The sequence below is a fragment of the Hydra viridissima genome, unplaced genomic scaffold, assembly GCF_058129835.1.
Source record: "Hydra viridissima isolate aposymbiotic clone 2 unplaced genomic scaffold, HvirCarnegie_v1 scaffold_11, whole genome shotgun sequence".
Taxonomy (NCBI): Eukaryota; Metazoa; Cnidaria; class Hydrozoa; order Anthoathecata; family Hydridae; genus Hydra; species Hydra viridissima.
Window position 1 is genome coordinate 5,576,820 of NW_028324310.1, and position 18,610 is coordinate 5,595,429.

The 18,610-nt window shown below is 32.0% G+C and overlaps 1 protein-coding gene across 1 annotated transcript; it reads left to right on the forward strand.

Moving 5' to 3' along the window:
* The first annotated feature begins 12,611 nt into the window (after positions 1–12,611).
* Positions 12,612–15,856, forward strand: LOC149881871 (uncharacterized). Its single transcript, XM_090066912.1, has 2 exons — positions 12,612–14,110; positions 14,336–15,856. The coding sequence occupies exons 1-2, from the start codon at positions 13,759–13,761 to the stop codon at positions 15,502–15,504; spliced, it is 1,521 nt and encodes a 506-aa protein (XP_089923038.1). The 5' UTR covers positions 12,612–13,758; the 3' UTR covers positions 15,505–15,856.
* Positions 15,857–18,610: the final 2,754 nt, after the last annotated feature.

An 18,610-nucleotide genomic window follows, 5' to 3' on the forward strand; every position in this document is an offset into this window, starting at 1 on the left:
TCTTTGGCACCTGGCCACACTTGAAGCAAGCCCTTGAAAATGTGATTTACAACTCCTAACATGAGATGCAGTTCCATGGGTGGAATCAGATCAAGAATCAATGATGATTCATCTCCTGGAATGATTGGTGGGTGAGCAACACTTTTGAACTCTTGAGCTTATTTCACATTGCATCCGATTAATTCAAAAGCTTTGAAGCACTCCTTAATAGAGCCTATTGTTCGGAGAACACCAACATTAGCAAGATCTGTTGATGCAATTCGACACCAGCAGCAAGAGTGACAACTAGAATGTGCCTGGATTCCACTGATGATGTTGGCAATCTTCGGGTCACAAGAAACAACAAAAGGTACCTTGTCAACATGAAGAAGCTTCTGGAACCTCTTCAGTCACTGCCAATAGTAACTGTCTTCTCACTCCAGTATCTTTAGAGGCTTGATGAGTGAGAAGCCTGAAGCTTTTTTGAGTTGGGTTAGTCTCACATGGGATGACTCATGGAGTGACTTTAAAAAATGATCCACCACCATCCATGCCAATTTTAGAAAGTAGTTGTTCTGCAAATCTCTTGCTTTCACAACCTTTTCTGCAAGTGGCTCAAGATTTTTGCAGTGACAAACACTCTTTGTCTATTCTTTGCCAGGCCTATCAGTAGAGATACTGATTTGTGAGGTGGTAAAAAAATCTTGCAAATCTCGACCAACAGCTGCAAAACGTTTTTCAAAATTGGGTTCATTGATATTGCCTGTTGAAGATTGGTTTAGGGTTGATACCAATTGTCTCATTTTCGTATTAGAAAGACCAGTATTTAACTTTAATTTACCTTTTTTAATTGCTTTTATCTTTTAAATTACCTTTTTGAAAATATTTGTTGCTTAAAAGCAATATCATGCATTTTGGGTAAAAAAAAAAACAACTAAATAACAACAACAACAAAAATAATGCTTTAAAGAAAATCTATTTAGATTATTTAAGTTAATCACATCAAGTTAAAAGCAGCGATGACAGCGATACATCAAGTAAAAGTATTATCTAATGAAAGCTGGTAAAATATATGTAAAAATACATATGGAAAAACAAAAGAGGTCATTTATCTAAAATAATTAAAAGTCTCCTTGGTGCAAAGAAAAAAAAGGTCCTGTTGCATTTGTCTCTGATTTTTCAACTCGAACTGAAAGCATTCTGCATTAACCAGTTTTTGAATACTAAAATACTAAAACAAATGTTGAAAAGCATTTGACTTATTACTACTTATTGACTAATTAAATAAGCTTTAAACAATAAGATATATTGCTAAGACATTTCTGAAATTCAAATTTATAACTTACCAATAATATTAAAATGCCAATAATATTATAATAAATTTTCAATATAAAGATTTTATCGAAGAACACTTAAAAAATTTGTTTTTCAGCCAACTGGCTTGAAAAACATGACCTGAAAAACACGTTTTTTCGGAACATGTATTTCAACCTCTAGTTTGGTACAAAGAAAACGCAAAACAATCCATTTTTCAAAATTATCATTCAGTCATTGTACTTATAAATACCTGGAATGTAGCATTTTTTCTTCTAAAACTACTTCTTTCTTAACTTTTATACTTTTAGTTCAATTAAATTGACTGCATGTTTAGATAAGAAAAGTAAACATATCAACTGACCATTCTTCGACCTTGCTATGATATCCTATATCAGTTTATAAATGAAATTGTTATCAAAACAGCATTTACAAGTAAACACTAAATGCAAACTGTCAAATTAAAAAATATGGTTGAACAATTTTAGAAAAATATGGTTGAACAGTTTCAGAAAAATATGGTTGAACAGTTTCAGAAAAATATGGTTGAATAGTTTCTGTCTTGTTTTGAACTTTTTACTTTTGTATAACAGTACCTGTTGTAAAAAAAAAAAAATAAGTAACAAAAAATATATTTTTTATATTTCCCAATATTAATCAATAATAAACTCATCTTTCCTGTTTTTTGAGTAAAGTCTTTAGGAAAACAACCATAAAATTGCAATTTTTTAAGCAAGTTGAAATATTTTACTTCAAAAACTTATTTCATTTTTCTTAAAACTTCAATTCGTTTGGCGTTTTCTGAGTAGTAGGTTGTTTTTTAATAGAGATGATAATAGAAAGGAATCTCCGCAACGTTTTAACTGGTATTTCAAATTAATGTAGAGTATTTTGTATAACAAAACAAAAGGCATTTCGATTATGTCAAAAAGAACGCCTGTTGCGTTTCTGGGAAGTTGTACATAATAATGTCTATTTTGATAAAAAATATTATATTTACATCATATTTTTCCAGACCTTTTTTTTTGAGGATAAAGCAAAATTTGATTTTAGTGTTAAACATATTTGTTATCAGCATTATTTCATCAAGTAAAAACCGTTTTTGACATCGGCATAACTTAATGAGCAACCTATGAAACTGCATTCTTTCTAAAAACTGTCCTCTGGAGCAGATCCGCATAGACGCACAGGAGGCACAACCGCCTACTTTTGATATTTGTCATCGTTAGATAATTATGAATGACAATAATCACAATCGTCACACTTGAATGCTTCATGTAAAAACTTAAACAGAAATAGTATTGTTTTGAAATGTCGGAAATAAGATTTTGTATTTTTTTATTCAATTTTTATAAATGAGTTTTTGATTAAAATTTAAAGCTAAGAGTATAAATCAATATCTTTTTATATTAAATATAACAAGATATCGATTTATACTCTTCGCAATATATAATAACATATATTACATTACACAATATATAATAATCACCAGATATACATAAATATAATATTTATGTATATCTGTTGATTATCATATATAGTAGGTATATAACTATGCATTTCCTAATTTGAATATATATATGTGTATATATATATATATATATATATATATATATATATATATATATATATATATATATATAAAACGATAAAGAAAAAAACTATTATTATGGAACTTTAAGTTTCATGCCTAACGGCAATCATCAGCCATATATTACAAAATTAAAAATTAAACGTTAAAATTACATTTATAATTTATAATTATAATATGTAATTTGTAATTATAAATGTAATATAATTAATATAATTAATAATACAATTTATAATTATAAATGTAATTTTAACGTTTTATTTTTAATTTTGTAATATATGGCTGATGATTGCCGTTAGGCATGAAACTTATAGTTCCATAATAAAAGTTTTTTTCTTTATCGTTTTTAATTATAATTATAAATCGCTCTGTTTTGAAATTTATATATAATCAAAATAAATTTCCTAAACATCGAGCACTTTTCAACGAACAAGAGCATTGTATTATTTCAATACAACACTACATCAAACGATATATATATATATATATATATATATATATATATATATATATATATATATATATATATATATATATATATATATATATATATATATATATATATATATATATATATATATATATATATATATATATATATATATATATAATTATAATTATAATTAAAAACGATAAAGAAAAACTTTTATTATGAAACTTTAAGTTTCATGCCTAACGGCAATCATCAGCCATATATTACAAAATTAAACGTTAAAATTACATTTATAATTACGGTGGCGTGAGTTCTAATGACTCCATGGAAACAAAATCTTAAAAGTATAATGTGACGTAAACGTAAAGTGAAGTGAAGTGAACCAGGATCAATCTTCGGTATCAAATGAGGAAATAAGGAACTTGTTCTTGTGCCTGCACTTCGAGACCATTTCACTCCTTGTATTAAGTAGGTTATCTCCTTTGTACATCAAAATTTGAAACTTCTCGTTCAAACAAAGGTTACAAACTCTTGATGCTGGGTTGTATGGTTTGCATTTTTTAATAATTTTCCATCTGATAAAAGGTGTGAAGTTTTTTTCTTTTAATTTCCATACCTCCTTTGACAGCTCTGTATCGTTCTTGTACCTAACTGCATTAAAGGATTTTAAGCGGTTAGCATACCGAGCTTTGAAAGATGTTTCGCTAAGTCCTATATACACTTTTTCTTTATATTCCGGATTGTTCGAATATACGGTGGTCTGATAAACGATGATGTTGGAAAGGCAACGGTTGTTCATTGGACATTTGGATTTGTCAGTGCAGTTGCATTTCATTTCATTAGTTTTTGCCTCATCTTGCAAAATGTTTTTGTTGTGAGAGTTAATAATGGATTTTATATTTGGCATGCAAGAATAATTAATTTTGATTGTGTTTCTATTAAATATTTTACGAAGCCTGTGGTTAACTGGGAAGTGGAGGTCGATGAGGTTCAAAAAACATTTATCTATTTTGTATTTTTGCACTGAAAGGAGGATTATACCAAATTATCTTACGTTTATGGTTGCCGTTTGTTGATTTTATACTTGGATGGTACGCAAGTTCGCAATTGTAACCCGATTTTTTCAAGGCTTCTTGATAAGGAGGAATACTTTCTTTAAAAATAGCTTCACTTGACGATGCTGCTGATAATCTTAATTCAATAGTTTTAGGAATACTTTTTATTACACTAGGTGGATGATTAGAACTAGTATTTATATAATTCAGTATATCATCTGGTTTGCGATATGGTTGAAAAGAACCATCGTTAAGATTTAGTGTTAGATCGAGATAGTTGACTATTTTCAAATTGCATTTAATAGAGATAAGAAGATTGTTATTTTTAAAAATTTTTACAAAATGTTTCTTTATTCTCTCCATTTCCTGACCACTTTTGTTCCTAAAGATAGCTAATCCATCATCTCGATATATACCGAAAGTGCTTTTTTCATAAAACTGCGAGATTTGATGCAAAATAAAAATTCCCACTAATTCGCAAATCTCCGCGCCATCATAGGCCCCCATGGTGACGTCAAATAATCCCCCCTTTTTCTTAATCCAAGCAGTTCCATTGCTAAATAATAATGATTTCCTTGCATGGTATATAAATCTCTTTTGTTCGCTATTTATTGTTAGATGTTGCTCTGCAAAAGTTATTGCGCTTTTTAGTAGGTTTTCATTAATTGATGGATAAAAATCATTAATATCAAAGACTAAGAACTTACAGAATTGCTTTTCATATATGGTTTGAAACCAATGTATAACATTTTGAGTGTTTTGCCATTGGTTCAAAAGTAGTTTCTTTCTTAGCTCGGAATTGATGTTGGATAGAATAGATTTTGAAATTCTTCCAATCTCATTTTTAGCAGGATTAATAAGTCTAACAGTTGGATTATCTAGGAAGTTCTCTTTATGGTCTTTTAGGGTTATGAAACAATCTGCAGTACCGTTAATTTCGATTTTATTGTATACATCATGGTTAATTAGGATTTTTTTACCTTGTTTATTTACTTGATCTTTGAGTTTAGGGTCTGCCTTTTTATACGTGGAAGTAATTGCATTAGTAAGCAGATGATTGTATTGTTCTTTGGGTAGTTTGTACATGTTTGATGTTTTGTCGGCTAGAGTTAAAGTTTTTTTCGAGGTTCGTATAGATTTTATATCGTTTGCTATTTTTTCTTGAAAAACGTTGTTGATTTTCCGAAACTTGATAGTTTTAACAAGATTAATTAAATCATTTTCGAAAGCACACATTTCCTTAATTTGCGGAGGACATTTAGAAGAATTAATACCGTAGTTAACGTAATCGAGAGAATCTTTTTCATTCCATTGTTTATTAATGAAAAAAAGCGCTTTCCACCTCATTCTTTTAATTAGTGTTTCGGTCTTTGCCAGTAATTGTAAAATATAATCATTCTCTGATGGTATTGAGATATTTTTAATTGAGTATTGCAAGTTTAATTTCTCCATCTTGTGGACGAATTCGAGTAGAGTGCTCAACTGGTAGAGCGTTTATATCGTTTGATGTAGTGTTGTATTGAAATAATACAATGCTCTTGTTCGTTGAAAAGTGCTCGATGTTTAGGAAATTTATTTTGATTATATATAAATTTCAAAACAGAGCGATTTATAATTATAATTAATTTATTATTATTTATTATTATAATAAAGTAGATATCTATAATAATATAAAAATTATTTGACGTCACCATGGGGGCCTATGATGGCGCGGAGATTTGCGAATTAGTGGGAATTTTTATTTTGCATCAAATCTCGCAGTTTTATGAAAAAAGCACTTTCGGTATATATCGAGATGATGGATTAGCTATCTTTAGGAACAAAAGTGGTCAGGAAATGGAGAGAATAAAGAAACATTTTGTAAAAATTTTTAAAAATAACAATCTTCTTATCTCTATTAAATGCAATTTGAAAATAGTCAACTATCTCGATCTAACACTAAATCTTAACGATGGTTCTTTTCAACCATATCGCAAACCAGATGATATACTGAATTATATAAATACTAGTTCTAATCATCCACCTAGTGTAATAAAAAGTATTCCTAAAACTATTGAATTAAGATTATCAGCAGCATCGTCAAGTGAAGCTATTTTTAAAGAAAGTATTCCTCCTTATCAAGAAGCCTTGAAAAAATCGGGTTACAATTGCGAACTTGCGTACCATCCAAGTATAAAATCAACAAACGGCAACCATAAACGTAAGATAATTTGGTATAATCCTCCTTTCAGTGCAAAAATACAAAATAGATAAATGTTTTTTGAACCTCATCGACCTCCACTTCCCAGTTAACCACAGGCTTCGTAAAATATTTAATAGAAACACAATCAAAATTAATTATTCTTGCATGCCAAATATAAAATCCATTATTAACTCTCACAACAAAAACATTTTGCAAGATGAGGCAAAAACTAATGAAATGAAATGCAACTGCACTGACAAATCCAAATGTCCAATGAACAACCGTTGCCTTTCCAACATCATCGTTTATCAGACCACCGTATATTCGAACAATCCGGAATATAAAGAAAAAGTGTATATAGGACTTAGCGAAACATCTTTCAAAGCTCGGTATGCTAACCGCTTAAAATCCTTTAATGCAGTTAGGTACAAGAACGATACAGAGCTGTCAAAGGAGGTATGGAAATTAAAAGAAAAAAACTTCACACCTTTTATCAGATGGAAAATTATTAAAAAATGCAAACCATACAACCCAGCATCAAGAGTTTGTAACCTTTGTTTGAACGAGAAGTTTCAAATTTTGATGTACAAAGGAGATAACCTACTTAATACAAGGAGTGAAATGGTCTCGAAGTGCAGGCACAAGAACAAGTTCCTTATTTCCTCATTTGATACCGAAGATTGATCCTGGTTCACTTCACTTCACTTTACGTTTACGTCACATTATACTTTTAAGATTTTGTTTCCATGGAGTCATTAGAACTCACGCCACCGTAATTATAAATGTAATTTTAACGTTTAATTTTGTAATATATGGCTGATGATTGCCGTTAGGCATGAAACTTAAAGTTTCATAATAAAAGTTTTTCTTTATCGTTTTTAATTATAATTATAATTATATATATATATATATATATATATATATATATATATATATATATATATATATATATATATATATATATATATATATATATATATATATATATATATATATATATTATATAACTACTAGGAAAAGCGGATTCTGAGCCATTGATACTTTTCCTATATTTAAGGAATAGTAGATGTCGTGTAATTAAATGTAAAAGTGTAATTAGATTGTCTGAGCCATTGATACTTTTCCTATATTTAAGGAATAGTAGATGTCGTTGTGTAATTAAATGTAAAAGTGTAATTAGATTGTGTGAGTCATTGATATTTCCATTTTTGTATAAAAGTGTAATTAGATTGTGTGTGTGATAGTGATTAGGATAAAAATGTTTCTTTTTTTCGTAAGCTATTCTAGAGCAAAGAGTTTATCATAATCCATAAATGTAAAACAGGGTTTTAGTTTGTAGTGTCCGATGGCTAGCGTGTGAATGCTGTCTTGTAAGATGTGTCTTTTATCATCGTTAGCGCTGAGAGCGACTTTGTTGATTTCTTCGGTGTAGACATCGTGAAGATGTGATCGTATAACGTTCATGGTTTGTTATTTTTAAAAAACTTTATTCTTTAAAAATTTCACCACAAGGTATTGATAACTTCTTGAAAGTCAAGACCTTCATTCAATTTTTTCAAGACGTAAAGACACAAATGGCCACAATAAGAAGTGTTACCAAATTGCACTCTTTCACTGTTATAATAAACCGGACTTTTTAAATAATCAATGAGCTCTACAAGAGGAGGTTGGGCATAAGAGTCAAAACTATACTTTTTATCCCCGTCTTTATACCAACAGACCCAATGAAATCCATCTGTACTAGAATCTCCCGTGTTGACAATTCCACATTCTTTTTTCATTGTCTTTTTTGGTAAATCATCCCTAACAAAAACACCTCTAAAGTTTTTCAATTTTAACTGTTTAGCAGTCTTTATCAATTGAAAGTTAGTTAAAGCCTCATTGGGTAAAACAATTCCTTCTACGTCAATCCATTGAAATTCGATCATTTTTTTAATTTCTTAAAAAGTTTATCCAAGTTTCAGAGAATAGCACCTAAAAAGGGAATGCTTGAGAAGGGTGAGTTAGGTCCGAGTAATAAACCAGCTCCAACAGATTGATAGCCTTTTCCAGTTTTAATGAAGATTCCATCACCGTGAACATTTTTAGTCCATGGGGTGATAAACAATCCTTCTCCACCTAAAGTTTTTATCTTCATTCCTTTTCCATTTTTGCTCATGTAAAAAAGACCTCGCCCAGCAATTTTATCAACCATAGCAGAGCCAGCAGAAGAGCCTACACCTGCTAACAATCCAGTGGCGAGAGCAGGAACAACCTTTGTGGCAAGAGTGCTGCCTATCATACCTAGTAACGGTAAAAGAGCTCCGATGAAACCTCCTTCTATTTTCGAGTTGTATGCAATTTTTCTTTTGCTCAATTTAAGAGTGACTCCTTTACCAGCTTCATACGCTTTTCTAATTTTGTTCAATTGCGTATTAGTGATAGCGAGAACATGTTTACCGTTCAAGTCTTGATGAGAAAGCTTAATGCTAGTATCGGTTTTATCATGCATGGCTTTTTTAATTTTATCAGATTGACTCTGCGAGATGTTAATTTTGATGTTTTGATAATTGCTCATTTTTTATGTATTAAAAAATTATTTATTTCACTTCTCGAATATGATATCGTATTGTAATATCCTCTCCACGAAAATCAACCAAATCTCCATTCTGATCAATGATACGAGTAACCATTGTTGAAATTTCAAACAGTTTAACAGGAAGATAAATCAAATGCATTGGTCTCTCGATGATTTAAAAACCTGGACTAACATTTGGATAAAAGGAGTAAATACAATTTAATTGGGTTCCATTAATATAGGATGATCCGATAACGTTGTTAACGATTCTGATGGTGTTAATGCTTGAAATTCTAACGATATTATCCGACTCGTATTCGGAATTGGAATTTAATTTTCTTTTAGTAAACCCTAAAACTGAAGAGATGCTGTTCTCCACGTTAAAGTCAATCAAATAATTCAAACCAAGTTTAATGGTTGATTTTAAAGTATTAAGATTGATTCCAATTTGAAGGTTGTTTGGAGAGTAATTAATTTTATTTGCAATAATATAACTTCCACGTTGAGCTGTTTTTATTGTGTTTAAAATAGACCTTTGCAAATACTCATTGATGTCTTTAATGTCATAGCTTCCTGATGGAATGATAATGTTCTCCCAATTAGCTCCATTGTTCATGCTGTATTTGAAATAATTGTTTTTACTGCTTACATTTGGAATGCTGTTGTAAGTCTCAAGACCGAGAAAAGCCATTTCATAACTTTTTCCTTCGTTAAAAACGATTTTATCCAAAAATTCAGTGGTGATAACACTTGATTTTCCATCTACATCGATGATTATACCTGACATTTTTTAAATAATAATTATTTTTTAAATTGTTTTAGAAAAATAAAAAATCATCAAACCCACTTCGATACTTTCCCTCGTTCTTTTTAGAAGAGAGATCAATGACGGCAAATCCGTGAGGTTCATTCCAGCAATGATTGCAAAAGGCTTTAAATTCTTCTATTTTCATATCGCAGGAAACGTGATCTTGATAAATGTGATTAACGCTTTTTTGGTCTTGTTTAAAGAGACAAATAAAGTTAGCATTTTCTCTGATGGTATGTCTTGGAATCTCGAAATAGTTTTGAGCGAGATAAAAGCAGTCGACGTTAGAATGTCTTCCTCGGATATAGTATTTTTCACATTTGTTTTGATAGGTCAATTGCAAATCGTCAAAGATCATTAAATTGTTTTTAGATGAATCAAGATCTTCTGGTTCAGGCACATCGTCTGCTGTTTCGAAAAATTGACATTCCATATCATAATTGTCGGAATATTTTTTTGAAAGATCGTTAATAACATCTTCATGGATTAAATTCAATTTTTCCATTTCGTCTTGTACATCATCCGTTAACAAATCAACAATATCCTTTTTAGGAAGTTTATTTTCGAAGGATCTTTTGAGTATTTTGTATTCGGGTTGGAAAAGGGATTTTCCAAACACTTGCAAGCGGTTATAATCGAGCCATCCAGGTCTGAGCAGTAAATTGAGCAGCAACGTTGTTTTTCCGTATCCAGACTTTCCAACGATGATTCCTCGAATGCTTCTTGGTAAAAGCTTGCTGTTGTTTCTTTTGGTTTTTCCAATTTTACACGACAATTTCATCACTTCCATTTTTATATAAACTTTTTTATATATGTTAAAATGTACTGCGTTAAATGCAAAAGAGAGACTGAAACCATTCACTTGAAAAACGAAATCACAAAAAACAACAGACATATGCTTAAAGGAACTTGTAACTCTTGTGGGATAACCAAATGCAAGTTTGTTTCATCGCATGGATCACCTTCAGCAACAAAAGGATTTGGTGTGAGCGATTTGAAATGGACGGATCAGCTTGCAGAGGAGCTTCATAAACCGGTGATTCATCATTTCAGAAGAAGAAGGGTGATTGTGAATGACATTGATGAAATATGGGCTGCTGATTTGGTTGACATGCAATCGTTTTCAAAATTCAACAACGGTGTAGAATATTTGCTCATGGTGATCGACGTGTTTTCAAAGTATGGATGGATTGTTCCGTTAAAAAGCAAAACAGGTCTTGAAGTGGCTGAAGCGTTGAAAAAGATTTTCACAGAAAGAAAATGCATTAAATTGTGGGTAGACAAAGGAAAAGAGTTTTACAACAGACATGTGAGAGCGTTGGGTGTTCAATTGTATTCTACTGAAAACGAGGAAAAAAGTTCTGTTGTCGAGCGATGGAATAGAACAATGAAAGAGAAAATGTTTAAATATTTTTCAGCTAACAATACCAATAAATACATTAACGTATTGAATGAGATGGTGAAAAGTTACAACAACACAAAGCACTCTTCTATCAAAATGACACCAGTGGAAGCTAGCGATGAAAAGAATAAATATAAGGTCTGGTGGAGTCTGAATGGTAAACAGAAAGAAAGAAAAGATCCAAAATTCTTAATGGGTGATCAAGTGCGGATCGTAAAAAAGAAGTCTCATTTTGAAAAGGGCTATACGCCGAGATGGACTGAGGAGGTTTTTACAGTGTCAAAAGTTCAGTATACGAATCCGTCCACGTATAAAATCTCTGACGCTAACGGTGAAGAAATTCAAGGCACCTTTTACGAGCAGGAGATGCAAAAGACGCATCAAGACATATTCAGAATTGAAAAAATCATTCGCAAAACCAAGAGCAAGTCGTTAGTCAAATGGTTGGGATATCCAGACTCGTTTAATTCATGGGTAGATAATAATGAATTGTTAAGTTTGCAAAAATGATCTAAAAATTTATTTTTAATATGTAAAATGCATGCTCCTCACAAGTTTTTTAGAAATGTTACCTCAGCAGAAGTCCACAGTTTGGATTTGCAATTAAAAATTTTGGAAGAGAGGGTTAGAGAGTTTGGAGGAAAGAAGACCGAACAACATTATTGTGTCTACGAAAACGTTAGATCATCCACCTTATTTCAACGTTAACGAACAATATGAGATTTTTGCCCAGAAAGACATTAAATTTGCTGCTCTCTCACATACAATGATAGCTTTATCCATTGGGCTGAATTTGGAGAAAGGTATTGCAGTGATAACATTAATGAATAAAATTACTGATCAATTGAATTATAGAAAAAACGAAGTTATTATTTCAGAGTCTGTAGATGATGTTATTATGGACGTGAATAGTAACAGCAAACAGGACGTGATTGTTAAAAAAGGAGAAAAACTTTGTAAGATTAATTACATTGATTTAAAATAATTTTTTATTAATAAAAAATGGAAATATTGAATGATAAACTTTATCCAGTTCTTACATCAGCTCCTGCAGATGAAGGAGGGCATGTTTATAGGCTTCAGAAAATAAGCGAGATTCAGAAAGAGATAGAGAGTGAAAAAGCAAAGCGAGTTCATCTAAGCAAAAAGTACCATCGCGCTTTCAGAATCATTTCTAATGTGGATAATACGATGCAAGCCTTATGCATTGCTTTAGGTGTGACTGGAATTGGGCTTTTGTCAACCATTATTGCTAGTCCTGCAGCAATTGCGTGTGAAGGTGTAGCTATTGGAATGGGGTTTTTATCCATTGTAGGAGGACAGGTTAACAAAAAACTGACATTGAAAGCGGAAAAACATGAAAAGATCAAAGTGTTGGCCGAGTCTAAATTAAACACGATCAGCGAACACATTTCCAAAGCGTTGATAGACGGAAAAATAAGCGATTCAGAGTATGAATTGATTTTAAACGAGCTTCAAAAGTTTAAATCCTTAACAGAGGAAATAAGAACTAAAACAAAAAAGGGAATAGATGAAGTTACTAAAGAAAACTTGATTCAAAAAGGAAGAGAAGATGCGATTCTAACGTTCAATAACCTTTTTAAGAAAGGATCAACGTAGTCGTAAAACCAATTTATGTTTTTTTCCACGTATTTTAAGAAAGGATCAACGTAGTCGTAAAACCAATTTATGTTTTTTTCCACGTATTTTAAAAAGATGTTTTTCTTTAAAATACAAGACATGAATAAAAGGGATGAAATTGTGAAAGAAATTAATGACAGAAGAAACGGCAACATTTCAGATGCTAATCTTCAGACTGATTTGAGAAAGCTTTACAAGCCTCTGATTGAAAGCAATGAAAAGATGATTAAAAGCCTGTCAGTCGATCAAAAAAAGAAAAGACCTTTCGAAGTGAACAAAGTTGGAGATAAAATGTACATTGGAAAAATGGAGGTTGAAATAGATGGAAATGATATCATTGTCGGTGAAGAAAAGTATAATGGAACAAAAGGTCTTTGGGAACTGATGACTGAATTAACAATACCAAAGAGCTATACCGATGAAGATTTGCAAAATTATGAAAAAATTTTAATGGATAGTGATGCTATAAGATCTGATTCGCAACCGAATAAACCGAAATCATCAAGAAGACCAAAGTATCAGCAACTTATTGCTCCTATTTGGGAAAAAATGATGCGTATTGAAAAAGGTAAAAAAGGTCGTGGTGTCATTATTCTTCCAGGCGATCCTAATGCGTTGGTGGAAAAGCTTGAATTGAGTATTGCTGCTTGGCATGCTGGGAATACAGGATCAAGAAACGAGGCTGTTGCTATTTGCGATGAGCTGTTGAGACAAGGAGAGATTAATAAAGAGGAATATAAATCGTTAATGAGGACTATTGATAAAATTATTTTAAAAAATTGTTTTATTTAAAAAAATGCTCATTGTGAACAAAAGAAGATATGTGAAAAAGAACGTTGTTGGTGGAGGTGGTATTGTAGACATGATTAAAAATTTCATTAAAAGAGCAGCTGCGTCAAGTGTGTCAAAAGCAACAGTGAATTTGCTTAAAAATGCTGCTACAAGTAAAATTGGACAAGAAGCGATTACAGCTGCAAAATCTGCTGGGACAGAGTTAGCCCTTTCAGCCATCTCCGCTGCTAAAGACGTGGCTATTGACAAAGGTAAAAAGACCATTGAGAAATTAAAGACTGGTTCATCTATTCAAAGTAATAAAATGTCTAAAAAGAACGCGATTCGAATTCAAGACCTGGTGAAAATGGGACAGGGTATGAAAATAGCATGAAGATAGCATTGTGTTGCGATGGCTTGTTATAAACTTGCGATGGCTTGCGATAAGAGACATTTAAATGAATTAAATAATTTTTTTATTATATAAAAAATGATAAGTACTGAGCGATTAAGAGTTACTGAGAACCCAGAGTATGATATTGGTATTGAAAAAGTTGATTTTTTTGAGTATCTTCCAACCAATCTCGATTTAAATTCTTCAGGTACGATTACTTTTGAGATTGACTGTCAATCGATTCAAACAGTACCATCAGAGGCTTACATTCTTATTGAAGGAGTGTTGAAAAAGAGCGATGGAACCTTTTACGATGCTAAAGACAACATTGCACTGGTGAACAACGCTTTGATGTATTTGTTTAATGATGTGACTTATGACTTGTCGGGAGAGCAAGTGGAAAGAGTGATGTATCCAGGTCCAGCCACCACCATACTTGGATTGATGAAATATCCTTATGGATTTCAGTTTGCTGATGGATTAAAGCAAATGTGGTATATGGATACGTCAAATCTTGTTGGAAATTCAGGATTCAATGTTAGACGAGACCACTTGTTTGCAGACACTACATCCGTTGGAGCTTTTTCGTTTAAAATTCCGTTGAAGCACATTTTTGGATTTTGCGAAACCTATGACAAAGTTGTTTATGGGTTTAGGCATACCATCACCTTTACAAAGAAAGAATGTGATGATGCGATTTATAGAGCGGAGAGCGTTAGTGCAGGAATGATCAACCTTAAAAAATTCAGACTTTATATGCCTCGCGTTGAATTAGATATTTCGAAAAAGACTGATTTCATGAATTTAATAGCTCAAAAAATTCCCATTCAAGTGGCTTATAAATCAAACAAATGTGAAAGACAGCTTATTCCAGCCGGTCAAACAGAATTTACCTGGTCGCTTGGAAGAGTTACTGACAAAAGCATTCCAAGATTTATCTTGTTCGGACTTCAGACAAACAGAAATTCCAGTCAAACAGTTAATCCATCACTATTCGACCATTGTGATGTTAGCAATTTTTACGTGACTGTTAATGGAATAAAGTATCCAAATTACAATTACGACTTGAATTTTGGAGAAAAGAGAGTGGTCATGGCTTATTCAGATGCGTTCTCTTTTGATGAAAAATATTACGGCACAAATGAACTTGTTTGTCAATCTGGGTTAAGCTTGCTTGAATATATAAAATTATATCCGTTGTTCTTTGTGGATATCAGCAAGCAAAAAGAAAGAGTGGCGTCGGAAACAGCTGAATTAGTGGTAAACCTTAAATTTCGAACTTCAACTGTTGCAAATACCGTTATTTTTGCAGTGGTGATCTCTGACAAACTGCTTAAATTTGTTTCAGACGGAACCAACATGACTGCTGTTTATTAGTTTTTAATCTGAATAAAAATGGATAGCAAAACGTTAAAAGAATTGCGTGAATTAGGTAAAAGCCATGCGATAAAGGGTTACTCGGAAATGAAAAAGGATGAGCTTGTGAAAGCAATAAAAAACACAAGACCAGTCATTGGTGAACATTCTAAAGAATCATGATTTTTTGAATTGACTTAAAAAAAAATCTTGGTATAATAAAATGAGATATACAACATCGTATTTGAAAAATTTGTTGGATGAAAACGGCGTTAGTAAAACAGCAGATGATTTAATAACGTTGGTGATGCTTGCGGTTGAAAATAATTTGATCAGTAAAGATGAGATTTTAGAAAGAGCAAAAGAAAAAAAAGTAAAGCCTCCTCCAAAAGAAAAAAAACCTGTTGATCCAAAATGGGAATGGCTTAGTTTAGTTAAGAAAAAGCCCATCACTGTGAGAATAACCAACATTGAAACGGGTGAGGTGACTGAATACAAGTCTCTTTACAAAGCGATGGCAGGGACTGGACGTGGATGGAGATATTTAGAGCGTCGAGATGGAAAGGTTGATAATGGAATCAAGATTGAATTTTTAAATTCTGAAAAGCTTGAAAAACGTAAAAAGCAGCAAAATTGATTTTTTAACTTTTAACATGTTAAAAAATTGACTTAAATAAAATTCTTGGCATAAATAAAAAGATGGAAAGCATGCAAAAGGATGATCTTTTAAATGCCCTTGATGATAGCTTTGAGTCAACTTCTGATACGGCTAAATCAAAAAGTTTGCTTAAATTTCTAAAAAACGTAAGAAAACTTCCAAAGGAACATCGAATCATTTTCAAAGAAATGGTTGAAGTAGCATCTTTTGAAGAAGTGATCAGAAATATAAAAGAAGACATTTATCTGCGTAATAAATTCCTGATCGGAACAAATTGGAAACTAAATGCTAGCGGACGTAATAATTGTCGTAAAATCACTGAACATATTAGAGAGATTAAAAATATGTATTCACGTCTTTCTAAATAATTTTTTAATTCTTTTCGCGGGGAATTAAAAAACGGTGAAAACTTTTCGAAGAAGAAAATATGCTGAAAGTGTGCCAAGATTTAAAAAAATTGAATTGACTTAAAGAAAATCTTAGTATAATAAAAATGAGTATCTATTCTTCAAAACCAGATTTAATTGCTAAAGAGCGAAAACTTGAATGCATCGAAAAAAATTTTCTTTCCCTTAATAAAATGGGTGATAAAACTGATGCTAAAAAGCAAAAAGCAAAAACTTTCGCCAAAGAGCGAAAAATTGAAACTGACATAAAGAAAAATCTTTCCGTAATAAAAATGGAAAGTAAAACTGTGAAAGATCGAAAAGTATCAATGGCATCATTAAGAAGGGATGCTAAAGAAAGAGCTATAAAAGACTATACCAGAATGACTAGGGAAGAGCTTGTTGAGGCTATTAAAACAACAAGACCTATCATTGGGTATGGACCTGCTACTCGTAGACGAACGACTGAGGCAAGACCGTTGCCTGTTAATGAAAGACCTACCCTGGTTAGGTTTGTTCAACCACCTGTAAAAGTTTCTGTAAAACCGACAAAAGTAAGGTTTGTTGTTGGTTCTGAAAGACCTGTGCCTGCTCAAAGACCAAGGTCTAGCGACTTGATTTCATTCGAACCTTCTGCTCTCTTGCAAAATCAGGTGACAAGAGATGAACCCTCTATTCTTAACACACCGGTTATCGATTCAACAAACGTTATTACACCTAGACCAGTCATTCCACCAAGACCTGGTTTATTTTCAAGTCTGACGGCAGTTGCAAAAAGTGTGACGTCCTATGTTACAACTAAGTTTAATGATATTAAAGAATGGATAGAACCCTACGTTCCTGAAATAGTCAAGAAGAATGTAAGCGAATCAGTGAAACAAATCGATGAAAAGATAAAGTCTATCAAATCACTTGTATTAAGAACAGTGTATAAACAGCCTGTGTCAAAACCATTTACAGTAAAGTTTAAAATGACTGAACATTCAGCGGAGCATGCTGTGAGACAATTTTCTTACAAACCTTCTTCTCGATACCAAGACATTGCATCCTTTTTTAATTTGGTAAGAGAGTCTGCCATTCAAACCATGGAAGGGGAAAGAAACACAAAGGTAAGAATTATTTTAACGTGTGAAATGAAATCTGTAAGCATCATGACTGGTGAAGAAACAACTCGAATGGCAAACTTTTCATCCAACTCGGAGATTATTCTAGCGACTACAGATTTAAGAACGTTAATGAGTGATATGGAAGAAAAAGTCTTGGAGCGTAGTGTCAAATACAATGCTTTAGGATCTAATTACACTATATCTAAGATTTTAAGAATGGACATTAACTTTACTGATTACGAACCTCTCAGCGGTTCTTCCTATATTGAGCTGTCTAAAGAGCTGAAAGACAAAAAGGCTATCATCAACATGGAAAACGAGGACAATCAATGCTTTAAATGGTCAGTCACCAGAGCTTTGAATCTGAAAAATATGCATAACGGAAGAATTGATGAAAACTTGGTTCTAAAATCAGAAGAGCTCCATTGGGATGGAATGGAGTTTCCTGTCAAGCTTAATAAAATCGATAAGTTTGAGAAAAATAATCCAGACATTAGCATCAACGTCTTTGGGTATGAAAAGAAAAAACCTTACCCTTTGCGAATATCTGAATTTGTTGACCGAAAGCACTGTGTTGATTTGTTGTTTATTTCAAACGAAGACACTGACCATTACTGTCTCATTAAAAGTTTGAGTCGATTATTGTCTACACAAACATCAAAAACAAAAAGAAAACAACATTATTGCCGAAATTGTCTGCAAGGCTATGACCAGGAAGAAAAGCTTCAACATCATCAATCTTATTGTTATGATAACACCTCAGTAAGAATTGAACTTCCTAAAGAAGGAACAACCGTTCAGTTTAAAAACTATAACAAGTCTATGAGGGTTCCGTACGTCGTATACGCAGACTTTGAAAGTTTTATCAAACCTCTTAACACTTGCACACCGAATTCTAAAGAGTCTTGCACCAAACAATATCAAAAGCACGTTCCAAGCTCCTTCTGCTATTATATCAAATGCTTTGACGATAACCT

Bases quoted from the DNA above. Each gene is read 5' to 3' on its own strand.
- LOC149881871 (XM_090066912.1), top strand. From the start codon at position 13,759: ATGCTCATTGTGAACAAAAGAAGATATGTGAAAAAGAACGTTGTTGGT. The intron at 14,111-14,335 runs GTATGAAAATAG...TAAATTCTTCAG, and splicing joins CCTGGTGAAAATGGGACAGG to GTACGATTACTTTTGAGATT.